The sequence below is a fragment of the Dunckerocampus dactyliophorus genome, chromosome 8, assembly GCF_027744805.1.
Source record: "Dunckerocampus dactyliophorus isolate RoL2022-P2 chromosome 8, RoL_Ddac_1.1, whole genome shotgun sequence".
Taxonomy (NCBI): Eukaryota; Metazoa; Chordata; class Actinopteri; order Syngnathiformes; family Syngnathidae; genus Dunckerocampus; species Dunckerocampus dactyliophorus.
In genome coordinates, this window is record NC_072826.1 from 3,397,057 (window position 1) to 3,413,670 (window position 16,614).

Consider the following 16,614-nt stretch of genomic DNA (forward strand, 5'->3'; position numbering starts at 1 on the left):
ATGCAGAAACAGACCTCGAAGTGTGATTGTCAAAGGGCCAAAACCTCTGGTGATAGAATTCAGGAGAAAAGAAAGTGGTTAAACGATTTAATGTAACTGCAAAGCATAATGAAGACTGACTTGAGTGTCCCCTTCTGCAGCTGCACCAATAACATGCCAGTGACCTGCTTCACTGATTACTTGCAAATACAGTGAATGTTAGATTAGATTCTACTTTATTTATCCCACAACAGGGAAATTTAGCTGAAATGTAAAAATGTTTTGGACAAATTTTAGGATTTAGTAATATTTTGCATAAAAAGTAAACTGAGTATATCTTGTATTGCTCAGAAATACTGAAAAAATAAATTGTTGCCTGGAAATTTACTCCATAAGCTAGACAAGTGGTTCCCAAACGATTCGCAGTCGCGTACCCCTTCAGACACCTGACTGGAAGTCATGTACCCCCTACTGCTGCACACTTAAAAAACATAAACCGCACAATGAAACGTCTTTGATATATTATTAAATAGTAATATATTATTAAATATAGCGTGGTGAACTGTGATTTGTATGCTCTTTTGCTGTGCTTTGGGCTGCAACAACGTGGAAATAATCAGTACAATGTTACACGTAAACGTAATAATTATAAATAATTATGAAAACAAAGGCACATAACGTAGAGAAATCAATGTGGAAATGAATTCAATACGAGGTTTATTACTGAGCCAAATGGGTCTATGAGCACATATTGCATGAGATTATGTGCCAAGCGAAAATGCACAGCAGCACAGAGCTGACATTATTATGCTCGCCTCTGTGCATTTAGGCGCAGCATTAACATTTGCGAACAAGGACGAGGTGAAAAGAGGGAGAAAAAAAATACATGTCTGTCTTTGCGGCGTCAGAGAAACTCATGCACGAGTCTCAATCTGCGTCACACAAGTGACCGCAACGACCGAAGAAGACGCATTCTTTGTGAAAGCAAAAATGTACTTACACGTGCAAGATTGGGGGACTTTCTAACATAGTGCATCCAGTCAACAAACAAATGACAGGCTCGTACTGCTCAGAAAACACACTAATTAGTCACAGCAACCAGTAAGAACACCAGCTCTCATTCAGCACACAATAAAAATGATCTTGAAAAATCTGATCAGGTCCTCTAGGTCCTCCACCTGCCAACTTGATCCCCATCCAACTGCATCACTTAAGGAATACTTACCAACACTCTCCCCTCTTATCACTCAAATTGTTCACAAATTGTTCAATTGTTCCTCCTACTCTCAAAACCGCCCAAGTTACACCAATACCCAAAAATCCTGGTCTGGATCTCCTTGTTCTCAATAACTACCGACCCATATCAAACCTTCCGTTTATTTCCAAGAAGCTTGCGCCTTTCCAGTCTGGTTTTCGGACAATCACAGTACAGAAAGAGCTCTCATTCATATCACCAACGACCTCCTTCTTGCAGAAGACTCCGGCCTTCTCTCCATTCTCGTCCTCCTCGACCTTAGCGCAGTGTTTGATACTTACACTGTCCTCCTGGATCGTTTAGCCTGCATTGGGGTCTCTGGCACAGCTCTACAGCGGTTCTATTCCTACATGTCCAACCGTTTGCAATTTATTCAAAGTCACAATGTCAGATCTGCATGCTCACCAATCTTCCCCTCAGAAATATTTTTCGTCATTTTGATGTTGGTTTTCATTATTACGCCGATGACACTCAGATCTGCCTCGCAACCAAACCCTCCTCAACATCAGCCTCTACTGCTCTTCCAGACTGTCTTCAGGCCATCACTAACTGGATAAAAGAATTAGTGATGATCTATCTGTCTTTACAGGGGAATTAATTGCATATTATCTGGCAATAAACTGGATTGAAGAAAGTAAGCCAAAGAAAGCTGTAGTATGTTCAGATTCAAGTAGTGCGCTAACCAGTTTAAGAAATGCATTTTCAGAATCAAGACAGGATTTAATATTTCAGAGAGTTCAGGCATTATTTCGATTAAAGAAGATAGGGATTATTGTTCAATTCATTTGGGTGCCGACTCACGTAGGCATTATAGAAAATGCATTAGCAGATAGATATGCAAAGTATGCAACATGTAAAGCAGAAATAAATATGGAAATAAGTTGTAGTAAAGAAGAAGTTAAAAGTACAGTTAAGGGGATAGTTTGGATTTTCTGACATGAATTTGTATGACACCCCCATCAGCATTGTAGTCCAATAACAGCCACTTACCCCCCACTTGGTCTCCGAAGTCCAGTTCTGGTCAGATTTCTGTGATGAAGACTTCACTTCCGTGACGTCACTTCCTGAAGCGATTGTATTTTTCTATTTCATTTATTAAACAGGAAAATATGTTTTTTGGTTTTGTAGCAATGATATTTTCTTTACATTTTTAATGATTTGATTAATTGTGTGTGTGTGTGTGTGGGGGGGGGGGGTCGTGCCTCATGGGAGGGCCATGTGACATAAGAGGAGGCGTTTGCCAACCATTCGTGGTGGGAGTTGGTTGGACAGTTGGCAGCAAAGCAGGTTGGAACAGTGTGGTAGTAGACTACAAGTAGACTATTACGTGGCTGTAAATATTTTTTTCCTGACTATTTTGCACTTTTGTCCACATTTTTGTACACTTTTTTTCACTGCCTGCACTACCTAGAGAGCACGATACAGTATATATTATATTATATTATATTATATTATATTATATTATATTATATTATATTATATTATATTATATTATATTATATTATATTATAAAGATAAACCTCTGGACCCGTCGCTTTCTCCAACAGGAACCAAGTTCTTTCACATAACACACGTAAAAACAATATCAAAAATATCATCTCTCAATAGGGGGGTGGGCGTCCTTGCGCCACATTGTAATAAACTTGAAAAACTTCTATGGGAAAAAGCACAGCATTTCAGTATGTGGAATTCAATTATGGAACGGATTGAGCAAGGAACTCAAACATGCACCAAGATGAGCGAATGAAAAAAACAATACAAGCGACTGTCGTCAACCACAAAACAGCAATTATTTATCACCTCCACCAAGCGCAAAGCGCAAGCTCAAAACGGTTATATTTCTGCTGGCATTTGCCTGTTTGTTTGTGTTCAAAATAACTTGAAAAGATGTGAATGGATTTGGATGGAATTTTTTCAGGAATTGTCAGAAATAGGATATGGAAGAACTGATTAAATTTTGGGGGCGACCCGGATCACCGTCTGGTTCCAGGAATTTTTTAACGGCATTACGAGATTTCACCATTTGTGCTTATGAAATGAAAAGCTTTGGCGGGCTGGGTCTGGCCCACGGGCCGCCTATTGATGACCATTGAAATAGACCAAAAACGGCTGAACATTGCTTTTGTTGGCTTGTGGTTTTGCAAATTGTCTCTTCCAAGCCTATAATAAAAAGGTAATAGGTTTTGGACAGTTTAATGAAATAAGAACCAAATCCCATTTATCTGTCTGTCTTATCTGGCTGTCTTTAGCCAATAATGGGATTAACCTGGTTACAATAATTAAAAGCACAAACGCCTGTCAAACGTGTCAAAACGCCAAACATGCACATCTTAGCGTCTATTGTCTACTGTCTTTAATTAATAACATTAATTCATAACATTTAAGATACCATTTAATTAATAAATTAATTAAATGTATTGGGTTTGTTATGCTATGATATGAAATGCACTACTTTTTTTTGTTTGTTTGTTGTTTTTTTATTTGCAAAAAAACAACACTACTTTTACCAGACATGTTAGGTGACTTTGCACAAAGTATCAGTCTTGCATTGTTATCGCCAATACCAGCCTGAATTTTACTCGGAAACTAAATCAGTGGCATCGCACATCACTAAGAAACAGAGGAAAATGGATGGATGGATGGTCTTCCGTGTAAATGATTGTGATGTCAAGTTTTAATATTCATGGCATACAGTATTATTTCCTGTTCGTAAGACGTGAGATAACGACATGCAAAAAGAAGTTGACTTCATGTCTTGTGTTGCTACAGGTACATTCCAGAGGGGATCCAGGTGTCCTGTGGACCCGACTACTACACTCTGGCTCCAGGCTATAACAATGAATCGTACGTCATGTACATGTTTATTTGTCACTTCTGCGTCCCTGTCTTCCCCATCTTCTTCACGTATGGAAACTTGGTGCTGACTGTGAAGGCGGTAAGAGATTTACTATAGTTCGACAAGAGTTTTAGAAAAAAATTGCAGAAGCTGAACAAAAACACCATGAGACAAGATCAGCTCAATTCTGATTTAGTGTCGATACGCAATTTTATTCAAGTATTTCAATGTTTTTCAAAGTGCTCCGATATTACTTTGTTTACATTTACTGAACACTTGAAAAATACACGCATGCGCACATGGCCATGATGCAAATACATTAATTCCCGTTAAAATATCATTTTGTCAGCCTGAATGAGCTCCTGAAATGTACATGTGACATTGACTTGTTTGCACTTGCACAATTCAACATGTCAGAAAAGGAGTAGAAAGAAGAAGATCTTACTTAATCCTACACCTTCTCCATAGCTCAGTAACTACTGTTCACTTGCCGTGTTTGCCATATCACAGGTTACCATTTTTATAACAGTTAATATGGCTTAGTAAAGTACATTCATTGTAGATAGCTTATTCAGTAATATAGACTTAATAGATCAATAAATAAACACAGGAGTAAAAATGAATACAAACATTGTGTAATAGTAAAAAAGTCCATAAACAATACCTTAAGTAAAAATTGCAGTCGTCCCTTATAATATCACGGCTCGATTATCGCTCCCCCGATTGATGAGACATTAGCTTACATTACTTTACCTTAACACGACATCAAGTCATGAAGTCAGCAATGGCATGTCCGATTAAAACTTTACTTAAAACATTTAGAAAGGTTTTCTATGGTCTAACTACAAAAATATTCAAATTCTTAACACTGAATCCTATACAACGTTCTCTCGCTGTATTGTGGTTCAACTTTCGCCAATTTGCTGTTTCGTGGAATTTTTTAGTGCTTCTTTTTTTTTATTACAGCATATGAACGCTTTTACAGGCTGAGCCTAGCCCTTTAAGAACAATTGCATTGTGGGAACTTGAGTGTCTCTATCTTCCCGCTATTGTCTATCTGCAACGCCCATTGTTTTCTGCGTCCTGATTGGCTGTAGACCATTGTCAATCAATCTCCTTTGTCTCCTGCTACAACTAAGCAGCTAAGCGGAACTACATTCCTCGTCATGGATCTCCGACCAGAACTGCACTCATGGGACCAAATGGCTGTAGTACACTGCTGATGAAGATGTCATACAACTTCATGTCAAAAAATCCCAACTATCCCTTTAATAATTTCTTGTGTCCGGCCTGTAGGTTGATCATTAAAATTCAAACAAAGATTTTAACTTTTTGGAGAGTGTTTTTCCGAGAAAACGTTGTTAGAAAAGTGTATAAAGTATATGGTGATGAGTTTTACCGCCTTAAATCATGTATAATAATTGTAAAAAATGAAGTTGGCTACTTTGCGGATTTCACTTATTGCAGGCTATTTTGGGAACCTATCCCCCGCGATAAACGAGGGAACACTGTATTGTGAAAATTCATATATTGTGGTCGGGTCTGGAACCGTTTTAACTGCTATAAACGAGGGACGACTGTGCAGTATTAAGTACAGGAGAAAAAACTAACAAACATAAATGAAGAATATATTACAGATAAAACTAACAGGCAACAGGTAACCTCTGCATGATTCATCATTTTTATCTTTACTTAAAGGTCTATACACCTCTCATGAAGCATACTTAAACTGCATTTGTTGTAGTTTGGATTTATCGTGGGTGTGTTTTTAGGGTGGACAATCACCACATTTCAATGATGTCAGACTAAAGATGTGTCTGTTTTATGCTGCATTGGCAAATATCTGATTCATATCTGATTTTTATCAGAGGACTAATTCAGATTTGAGGTTATCCCATCTGATGCCTTTTTTCTTTTGTTGCTGAACTATGCCACTTAGGGAAAAAAAAAAAAACAAACTATGGGGGGAACTATGGCGCTGGAGTGTCAATCATAACTTAACAGGAAAACAAAAAAGGAACTCTTGGCCACCCTTGGAACTGATCAATTATATTTGAATAATTTTTATGGGGACATTTCAACCTTCAATCTGATCAATTGAATCAATTGTTAAAAACTTCCTGGATTCCAGATGACTTGGACTTTGTTGTTTCCAGGCTGCAGCCCAGCAGCAAGACTCCGTCTCCACCCAAAAAGCTGAGAAGGAGGTGACACGCATGTGCATCCTGATGGTGATGGGCTTCCTGGTGGCTTGGACGCCTTATGCCAGCTTTGCAGCTCGGATCTTCTTCAACAAGCGAGCTGCGTTCTCTGCCACAGCCATGGCCATCCCTGCTTTCTTCTCTAAGAGCTCGGCCTTGTTCAACCCAGTCATCTATGTGCTCATGAACAAACAGGTAGGAGAGAACGCCATCTCTGTGTTTGACTTAAGTTGCTTCTTCGTTGACTAACTTTACTGTCTTCCCAGTTCCGTAACCGCATGCTGAGCACTCTTGGCATGGGAGGCATGGTGGAGGATGAGACTTCAGTGTCAACCAGCAAGACAGAAGTGTCCTCTGTGTCTTAAGAATGGACCACAACTAAACAACTCTCGCATGGACTCACAATGTTTCCAAACCGACAATGACACAATCACTTGCCAAAATATGAACATATCTCCAGGAAGTGGCACAGCATGGTTTGCCAGTGTCTATGGCGTCAAGATAAGAATTTGCAGCCCCGAATGTGGTCTTGTATAGGGCTCCCTGGGTATCTTCCACCAGTCCAGGATTGAGCATTTCTGACCCTTTGGGGCCACCATACATTAATGTGTTGAACAATATAGAACTGAGACAAAGTCACATGAGGTTTTTAGTGACACAAAGTCACTTTCTGCAGGGAGACACTGTGCAATAATTCACCCATTTTTCCTGTACGATAACTAGGCAGCTGGTTAACCTCCATGACGACTGGGATTTGTTTTAATACCTCATAATGTCATTATCATACAATATACAGTACACTATCTGCTGTGTAAATGACATTTTCCCTCTATATTTTGTAAAAGAAAACTTCTTGTAAAAGTAGGTAGATAAATGCAAACAAATGTGTCTGATGAGTACTTCCTCTTTCATGAGAAATAATTGCACATTTTCCTGGAATAAGATCCAATCTGACTTGAAGCTGGATCAGTTGGTCTCAATTTACTCTTATGAGAGACTTTTAAATGTTTGGGTTGAGAAATTATCGTTCTGTAAATGCTTTGCCTGATTACTTTTATGACCTTATATTTTTATTGTTTTATTTTCTACTATTATGTGTGTACGAATGTCTGATGTAATCTGTAAATTGTGCTGCCTCTTGGCCAGGACACTCTTGAAAAAGAGATTTTTAATCTCAATGGGGTTCTCCTGGTTAAATAAAGGATAAATAATAAATAAATAAATAAATAAATTGCACATTATGTCAGTTTAGTCTGTCCATCCGTCTTCTATGCCGCTTATCCTCACTAGGGTCGTGGGTATGCTGGAGCCTATCCCAGCTGACTTCAGGTGAGAGGCGGGGTACACGCTGGACTAGTTGCCAGCCAATCGCAGGGTATTCACACTCACATTCATACCAATGGACAATTTTGAGTCGCCACTTAACCTAACATGCATGTTTTTGGAATGTGGGAGGAAACTGGAGTACCGAGAGAAAACCCACGCACGCACTCTACACAGAGATGCCCAAGTGGAGAGTCGGACCCAGATCTTCCCGATCTCCTGACTGTGTGGCCAACATGCTAACCCTAGGCCACCATGCGGCCAGTGTAGTCTGCTTGGGTCATTAATTCGTCAAGGCTTTTTGCCCTCATAACAAAGATAGTTAAGGAGAATGAAACGCATGCAGCCAAGAACTCACAGTAAAGCCAATACAATAACAATAACACAATAATAACGTTCACTGATATTGTGTTGCGCTAACTATGATATAACACACACACACACACAAATGGCCACATCTAAGTTTTGTCAGTAAGTGACACAAACAGCTGCAAAATAAAAGATCAGTGATCAGCGATCGCTACTTATTAAGCCCTGAAATGAAACCCCATACCATCATTCTAAGACGCGTAGAGTAGATCTAGGAAACTAGTAGACAGCTTGATACCACGCAGGATGCTACATTGTTTTACTGCATTAAGTCATATATCCATCCATCCATCCTTTTTCTATGCCGCTTCTCCTCTTTTAGGGTCGCGGGGGCATGCTGGAGCCTATCCCAGCTGACTTCAGGCGACAGGCGGGGTACACCCTGGACTGGTCGCCAGCCAATCGCAGGGTATAAGTCATATATGTGATAAAATAATACATATATAGGTGCTTATGAAATCCGTTTCATTTTTTCCTAAATTCCGTTTTTTCCGTTGAAAATTTTTTAAAATGAATTTTTTCTTGTTTTTTTAGGGCTGTCAAACGATGAAACATTTTGAGTGAATTAATCACAGTTTTCCACTTAATTAATCATGATTAATCACCATTTGCGTATGCATGAAAGATTTTGTAGAACCTGTTGGAAACTTTTTCCAATTTTTTGTTTTTTCTGGTGTTGTATGCACAAATGGTGAAAATTGTCGCGCAATGTTAAACAATCCTTTAAAAAATCCCTGGATCCAGGCGGTGATCCGGATCGCCCCCAAAATTATATCAGTTCTTCCATATCCCATTTCCGACAATTCCTGAAAATTTCATCCAAATCCATTCAGAACTTTTGAAGCTATTTTGAACACAAAAAAACAGATAAACGCCGGCAAAAACCTAATCGGCGGAGGTAATATGTTGTTGCTGAGAGTGTCAGAGTGTAGCCAAAAAGTAATCAATAAATAATCAATAATAATCAATAATAATCAATAATATTCCTATTGCTGAATGTATCAGGTTTTGCTCTGAGCTGAGAACCTCTCTTCTCTCTCCTGTAAAACCTACATTTAAAAAAATAATAATAACGTTGCTTCTTTAATGTCACATTTTCTTTGTTCCCCTTCACTTTAGTTGTGTTTTTGCTCTCCGTTTGCGATGGAAGGCAGACGTCAGGGTAAACATGAGAACACATGACACAACCAGAAAGTGTGAAGAAATTCACACAGCTGGTCGCGGCTGGAGGAGGAACCTCCGAACGTCTGTCCTTCATCGACAGGGTAGGGAACTGGCCTTGTCGGCTGCAGAACCTTAAAGTGGACACAGCCAATAAGTGGATTACCTTGATCACGCTTCATCATCAGGTCACTGCTCACGCCCCCTACTGGCAAAATGCAGAAGCGGTAAACTGTAGTTATCACAGGAAACGCAAGCCTGTGAGCTCTTTAATCCACTTTAAACTGTGGATTAACAACTATCCGTTCATAATTTGTATTACAGTACTTTATTTGATTTCTTTCAAATCTTGTTCACTAATCTGTCTAATCTGTGCTAGTGAGCGCTTCTCCAGGCACTTCACAGGTGTGGCATACCAAGATGCTCATTAGACAGCATGATTGTCGCACACGTGTGCCTGAGGCTGGCCACAATAAAAAGCCACTCCAAAATGTGCAGTTTTACTATGTTGGGCGTATTGACAAAATCTCTGAAATGCCTTTGGAGGCGGCTTATGAACTAGAAATGAACATTCAAATCAAGGGCAACAACTCTGGTGAACATTCCTGCAGCCAGCAAGCCTATTGCACGCTTCCTCTACACTGGCGCCATCTGTGGCATTGTTTTGTGTGATAAAACTTGCTATGAAAATGAAAAAAATCTAAAAAAAAAGGATATATATTATCATAATTGTATAGGTAATGATAAGTAAGTCTATCCGGTAACACTTTACAATAAGATACAAAAAAATTACAGTAGTTCATGAGGAACAAACCTACCTTAACCTAACCACTACTCATTAGTTAGTCATTAGTTCTTCATTAGTTCCTCAGTAACTACTTTAAATTTATGTGCCTTAGTTCCTCAGTAACTACTCTACTCATTAGTTAGTCATTAGTTCTTCATTAGTTCCTCAGTAACTACTTTAACTTGATGTGCCTTAGTTCCTCAGTAACTACTCTACTCATTAGTTCCTCATGAGTTCCTCAGTAACTATTCAAAATTGATGTGCCTCAGTCATTAGTTCTTCATTAGTTCCTTGGTAACTGCTGTATTTTTGTGAACCCTATTGTAAAATGTGACCGTCTATCCATAACTTTAATTGTGCTTTGCAAGCATGAGTGCAATGGGAGTTACTGAAGAGCAGACCAATAGACCAATACTGATGGACTTCACCTGGCAAGGAAGGTCAGGTTGTGTGCAGATCCAGATGGTGAAAGTGGTGTGTGGCGTCCACACACTCCTTGCACAATCCATTATTACCTGTGCCGCTTCCCTCTTCACTCTAGCTGAAGAGGAGGGAAAAAGACACTGCCTTTTCTCACACAACCATTCACACTTAATTCACACCACTGGGTGTCACCAACAAGTGTAAATGTAATGATACTTGTAATATCATTTGTGTGCCTATTTGGATGGAAAACATCTTTTTTATCACTGCAGGGGGCGATAAAGAGTGTATATAAATGATGGAGAGCCTACGTTCCCATGACTTACTTGACTTAATATCCATGGGTCTCTGTCCCGTGGCGGTCGGTAGAGGCGTCACTGTCCACGACAATTGTCTTGGTTTGCCATATGCTCTTCTGGCACCATGCTTGATGTCGTCTAGCCATTCTCTCTTTGTTGTTGCCTTCAATGATGCCAAAGACAGCTGATTTGACAATTCTATGGTCTGGCATTCTGCAAATGTGACACAAAATTTCAGCTTTCTCTGCATGACAGTTTGTACTATGTTTTTCTTTATGCCGTCCATCATGCTCACCCTCTGCCGTACTTCATTGTTCCATATTCTTTTTTTGAGTGACCGGATTTTGCAGGCATGCAGTAGGATGCTGAAAACACGAGTACTTTGTGCCCTGAGTACTTTGATTTTAGTTCCCATAGCGGAGCGCAATTTGTTATGGGGGTATGTGAATAAAAATTAAAAACAGTTTGACTACATTGGTGCCTGAAAGCATAAAACTCAGAGTTACACAGAGTGCTTGAACGTCTCATCATGTGAATAATGCCTCCAGGGAGCACAGTGCAGAAGAAAGGAGTGTGCGTTATAGCAACAAACAATGTATATACTTCTTCTTAATAATTCTTCAATAATAAAATCAATACAATAAACACATTAATATCATGAATTTAATAAATTATGAAATAATTCAAATGAATACATTGTGTGTATTGTGTGCTTACAGACACTGATTTATGTTTTTTAAGGAGTGCTGAAGTAGGGGGTGCATAGCTTCAGGTCAAACGTGTTCTCAAGTTGTACGGAAGTTTGAAAAGAAAAGGAACCACGGATGTAGAGCAAAGCCAATGGGCAGCTGAGCGCTGTGTTGAGGCTCACGCGTCACCTGATGTCTCACATTAAGCTTCCATAAAAGCAGAGGCTTAACTGGGCCTTAGTGAGCGGGATGGAAGATGCTCTCTGCCCGGGACATTCAGCCACACAGGAGTGCCACTACGTTTGCATTCAAAATAAAAATAGTAACAATGTTTTTATAATACAGTACACAATGTAGTCACATGTTTGTGTGATGCACAACAGCATTGTATCACATCACATTTATTGCAAAATGTTATTTCTTTTTTCGTTGTTGTATTGTTTATTTGATGTTGGATAAACCAGAGGCATCGTAGCACATGTGCTAATTCACAACACATGTCCACACGAGGCTTTTGAAATCATAAATCACATATTTTTGCTGGCTTATACCATATATATATATAAATAAAAAAAAAAAATATATATATATATAATATATATATATACTGTATGTATATATATACATATATATATGTATATATACTGTGTGTATATATGTATATATATATATATATATATATATATATATATACTTTGTGCACAGTTATTAGGCAAGTCAGTATTGTGACCATATTCTCATTTCTTTTTCTGCATATTTTCCAACCCCAAGCTGAATAAACTTGAATGCCTATTGGGTTTAAGCACACCAGGTGATGTGCATGCGTGTACTGAGGGAGGGTGTGGCCTTAGGAGATCAACACCCTTTATCAGGTGTGCACAATTATGAGGCAGCTTATTTTCCTCTGGCAAAACGGGTCCGAAAAGAGATTTAACAGACTCTGAAAAGTCAACAACTGTAAACATCTTTCATAGGGACGCAGCACTCTTGAAACTGCCAAGATATGAGGATGTGACCACAGAACCATCACATGTTTTGCAAGTGCACAAAGAAACGTGTCGAGAGAAAAACATGCAAATGAAGTGCCTAATATTTGAGACAAATCAAACGTGAAGCTCCCAGGAATCCATTATTCTCCACTGGTGTCATATTCCAGAACTGTAATCTACCTGGAGCGTCCACAAGTACGGAAGCAATAAATAGCAATGCAATAAAATAATAGAGAAAAAGGGAATCAGTGAAAGATAAAATATCAAAACATCTCTGAAAATTGCTAATTTCTTTATTTAAGTTTTTTATTATTATTATTATTATTATTATTATTAGTAGTAGTAGTAGTAGTAGTAGTAGTAATATGTGCTTAGCCACAATATTAAAGATCTAGATGCTGAAGTTCAGATTTTTTCTTTATTCGTCTTTTTGAAATTGCTGAGTACCTTTACGCATGTTGATTTGAGATGACAGAGTTGGCAAGCATTTATGAACTAAACATTTTTTTTCCCCCGCCGTGAGCCTGAAAATGGGGGTGCGGTTAATACACGGGTGCGGTTTATACACGGTGCTTTACGGTATATATACAGGTATGTGTGTGTGTGTGTATGTGTGTATATATATATATATATATATATATATATATATATATATATATATATATATATATGTATATATGTATATATACACATACATATATATATATGTATATATATATATATATATATATATATATATATATGTATGTATGTGTGTGTATATAAAATATAATTTTATTTCATTTATTTGATTGCATTTAAAAAATGCCATAATAAAAAGTTAAGTGTACTTGTTAACTGCACTGCAGTTTGACGATTTAACTGTAATTCACTTTTTTGAATTGTCCATCTAGTTTTTGTTATTGCTGTTATTCTGTTAATGTAACAAATGCATTTTATCTGACCAAGTAATACTATATACTGTAATGTGGACAATGCGATAAGCGTAACGTTGAATAACTGGTGTGACGAGTGACATGTAAGCAATGATTTCATGATTCAGTGCAATGTAAAGTGCAGAAAGGGCAGTTAACAAAGGGTTACTGCCTCGATGCTTTGGCAAAGTCAATTATCAGGCAGTCTTGAGCTGTACACTTCCTCTCAATCCTCCTGTAATCTAATTTTGCCAATTTGAGGATCACCTCCAGGAGGTATAAAACAACACCCAGAGCGACATAAGCCACTGGTGTGGGGTTGGCTTCTCGACACCACTCGCGATTTCACGCTTCCCAAGTCCGGACTGACTGAAGCTCCTGCGAACCAACTGACGATGGCTTGGGACGGAGGATTCGAGCCTAATGGCACAGAGGGCAAAAACTTCTACATCCCCATGTCCAACAGGACCGGGATTGTTAGAAGTCCCTTTGAATACCCGCAGTACTACTTGGCGGATCCCATAATGTATAAGCTTCTGGCTTGTTACATGTTCTTCCTGATCTGCACTGGAACCCCCATCAACGGTCTGACACTGTTGGTGACGGCTCAGAACAAGAAGCTCCGGCAACCTCTCAACTTCATCCTGGTCAATTTGGCTGTGGCTGGTCTGATCATGTGCTTTTTCGGCTTCACCATTACCATCACTTCTGCTGTCAATGGCTACTTCATCATGGGAGCTACGTCCTGTGCAGTGGAGGGATTCATGGCCACGCTGGGAGGTAAGATCCCAGTCACAAACGCAACTTGGGAAAGTTAAGAAGATCAATTCCTGACTAAACTGTCTTGCAGGTGAAGTTGCGCTGTGGTCTCTGGTGGTGCTGGCTGTTGAGAGATACATCGTCGTCTGCAAACCTATGGGAAGCTTCAAGTTCACCGGGACACACGCCGGAGCCGGAGTCCTCTTCACCTGGATCATGGCTTTAGCATGTGCCGCACCCCCACTCTTTGGCTGGTCCAGGTAGACCATTTATGTGCTGTAGTGCTTATCCCGCAAAGGGACATCGGGAATCCAGGGCTTATCCTGGCTGAGACAACCAGTCACATTAGCCTTCAAATAAGCTCCACCCTGTCAAAGCCTCGAAAGAATATTTGATTCATTGTTCAACAGGTACCTCCCTGAGGGCATGCAGTGCTCCTGCGGGCCTGACTACTACACTCTGGCTCCAGGCTTCAACAACGAATCCTATGTCATATACATGTTTGTCGTCCACTTCTTCACTCCTGTCTTCCTGATTTTCTTCACCTACGGCAGCCTTGTGCTGACAGTCAAAGCTGTAAGTTGTGCGCCACACGTAATCAGCAACACAATGTGCACCATAAAGGTGTCATACCGCTAACACCATCTCCTGTGCTTTGCCTCCAGGCTGCAGCCCAGCAGCAGGAGTCAGCCTCCACTCAGAAAGCTGAAAAGGAAGTGACACGTATGTGCGTGCTGATGGTCTTAGGCTTCCTGGTGGCTTGGGTGCCATATGCTACCTTTGCCGGATGGATCTTCATGAACAAGGGAGCTTACTTCTCAGCGATGACCGCTGCTATCCCTGCCTTCTTTGCAAAGAGCTCCGCCCTGTATAACCCAATCATTTATGTGCTGATGAACAAACAGGTTGGTACACAATCTCGTTCCCCCTTACTGGACATTAAATGCTGCAACTTCGGTGCTGAAATGGCTCTCTTTGCTCTTGTTTCCAGTTCCGTAACTGCATGCTGAGCACCATTGGAATGGGTGGCATGGTGGAGGATGAGTCCTCGGTTTCCGCCAGCAAGACAGAAGTGTCTTCTGTGTCTTAAATGTGACGACACCTCAGAGTCTATGGACGTTTTCCTTACCGATTGCATCCAGATTTTTAAACCATCCCACGAAAAAAACATTGTGAACTTTTGCCAAATGGAATTATGGATAATGAAAGGACTCTGGACAAAACACTCTAAGGAATATCAACTCACCTGTTAATATGCATAAACAAGACAAAAGTGGAAAGAGATACCAGAGTAATGGCATCCACGTGTGTGCGTCAGCGTGTGTGTGTGAATGAACCAGGACTCACCGTTCAGCGTTTGATGCCACTCGCAAAGCGCTCGACTCGCAACTTGGAACCCGCTGCGGCGTAAACAACACAATGCGTGCAATGTGCAATCACACGTGGGGGTATATTTTCATGTAATTATGTCATGTTTCACTTGTTTTTATGTATTTCATAAAAATGAACAAAAAATATAGGAAGGAGTGTAGATAATAAATGCATGCATGAAAAGATTTGTGTGTCCCTTTGACTCTGATTTGATTGTTTTTCAACCACGACTCTGCACGGAAACACACGTAAAGAATCATATGGTATAAAAACTTCAGTAAGATTGCAAAGAAACACACTTGAAATCACAGACTGGATGAAATATTGGACTTAGGTGCCAGTGGCAAATATATAGTGGCAGGAAGTGACTCCAAATAAACTTTAAAATCTTTCATTTACCATCATGTTCCCTTTATAAATTCTATTGGCGTAAACTGTGGCAGTAATACTAACCATTCCTGGCAACCCTCCCGTTTTCCCTGGGAAACTCCCTTCTTTCCACTTGTCCTCCCATGTAAATCGTTTCCTGTCAATTTCCTGTATTTTAACTTTCACAAAAAACCAAAAAGGAATCCTCTCCGGTCCTGCATGTTGTTGTAATGCAGTCATTTGACATCCGGTTCAGAGAATGTGCTTTTACTGGCACCTAGTGTCTACTTGTATGTTAGGTTTTGTTTGTTTGTTGTGAATGGCACTGATTTGACAGTTATCTTCAATGTGTCACCCAGTTTACATGGTTAACACATGACAAATAAATCCCCCAAAATCTGAAATGCAATATAAAAACCCCCAAATAAAAATCATAAATAATAATAGTAATACATTATAAATACAACAATTAACGTCAAACAATTTAAATGACCATGCAATAACTATTGTAAGCTTTTACACTATGCAAGATAATACCTACATTGCCTAGATTCCTCGTGGGGTACGCGTGCCCTCAGGGGTACACCAAGTCTCATAGGGTGTACGTCAATAAAAATGACAGAGCATGAACTTGTTCATTGCTCTGCGTGCGTCGTGTGAACAAATAAGTAACTTTAATGATTATTTTGTACATTTAGAGTGTTTCAGCTTGAAGATTTCATTTACTTTCGTTCCAATCGCCTCAAGGTGGATCCCCCGAAAATGAGGTTTTATCGTTGAATGTATGTATTTTTGTACTCTGGATACTGCTTTATCATGATTGGCAAACTTTCCCCATCAAACTTGCTATTAAATGAAAATTTAAGATTCAAGATTTTTATTGTCATATG

At 39.4% G+C, this 16,614-nt stretch overlaps 2 protein-coding genes across 2 annotated transcripts; both read left to right on the forward strand.

The window, feature by feature from the left end:
- Positions 1-3,992: 3,992 nt before the first annotated feature.
- On the forward strand, positions 3,993-6,636 carry LOC129186490 (green-sensitive opsin-like; the record flags this gene model as incomplete). The annotated part of the gene is made up of 3 exons (XM_054784807.1): positions 3,993-4,169; positions 6,227-6,466; positions 6,538-6,636. Coding segments are annotated over 3 exons (516 nt in total), but the record flags the coding sequence as incomplete, so codon positions are not given.
- A 6,888-nt stretch (positions 6,637-13,524) lies between these two features.
- On the forward strand, positions 13,525-15,540 carry LOC129186707 (green-sensitive opsin-like). Its single transcript, XM_054785219.1, has 5 exons — positions 13,525-14,005; positions 14,076-14,244; positions 14,395-14,560; positions 14,650-14,889; positions 14,976-15,540. The coding sequence occupies exons 1-5, from the start codon at positions 13,621-13,623 to the stop codon at positions 15,072-15,074; spliced, it is 1,059 nt and encodes a 352-aa protein (XP_054641194.1). The 5' UTR covers positions 13,525-13,620; the 3' UTR covers positions 15,075-15,540.
- The last annotated feature ends 1,074 nt before the right edge of the window (positions 15,541-16,614 follow it).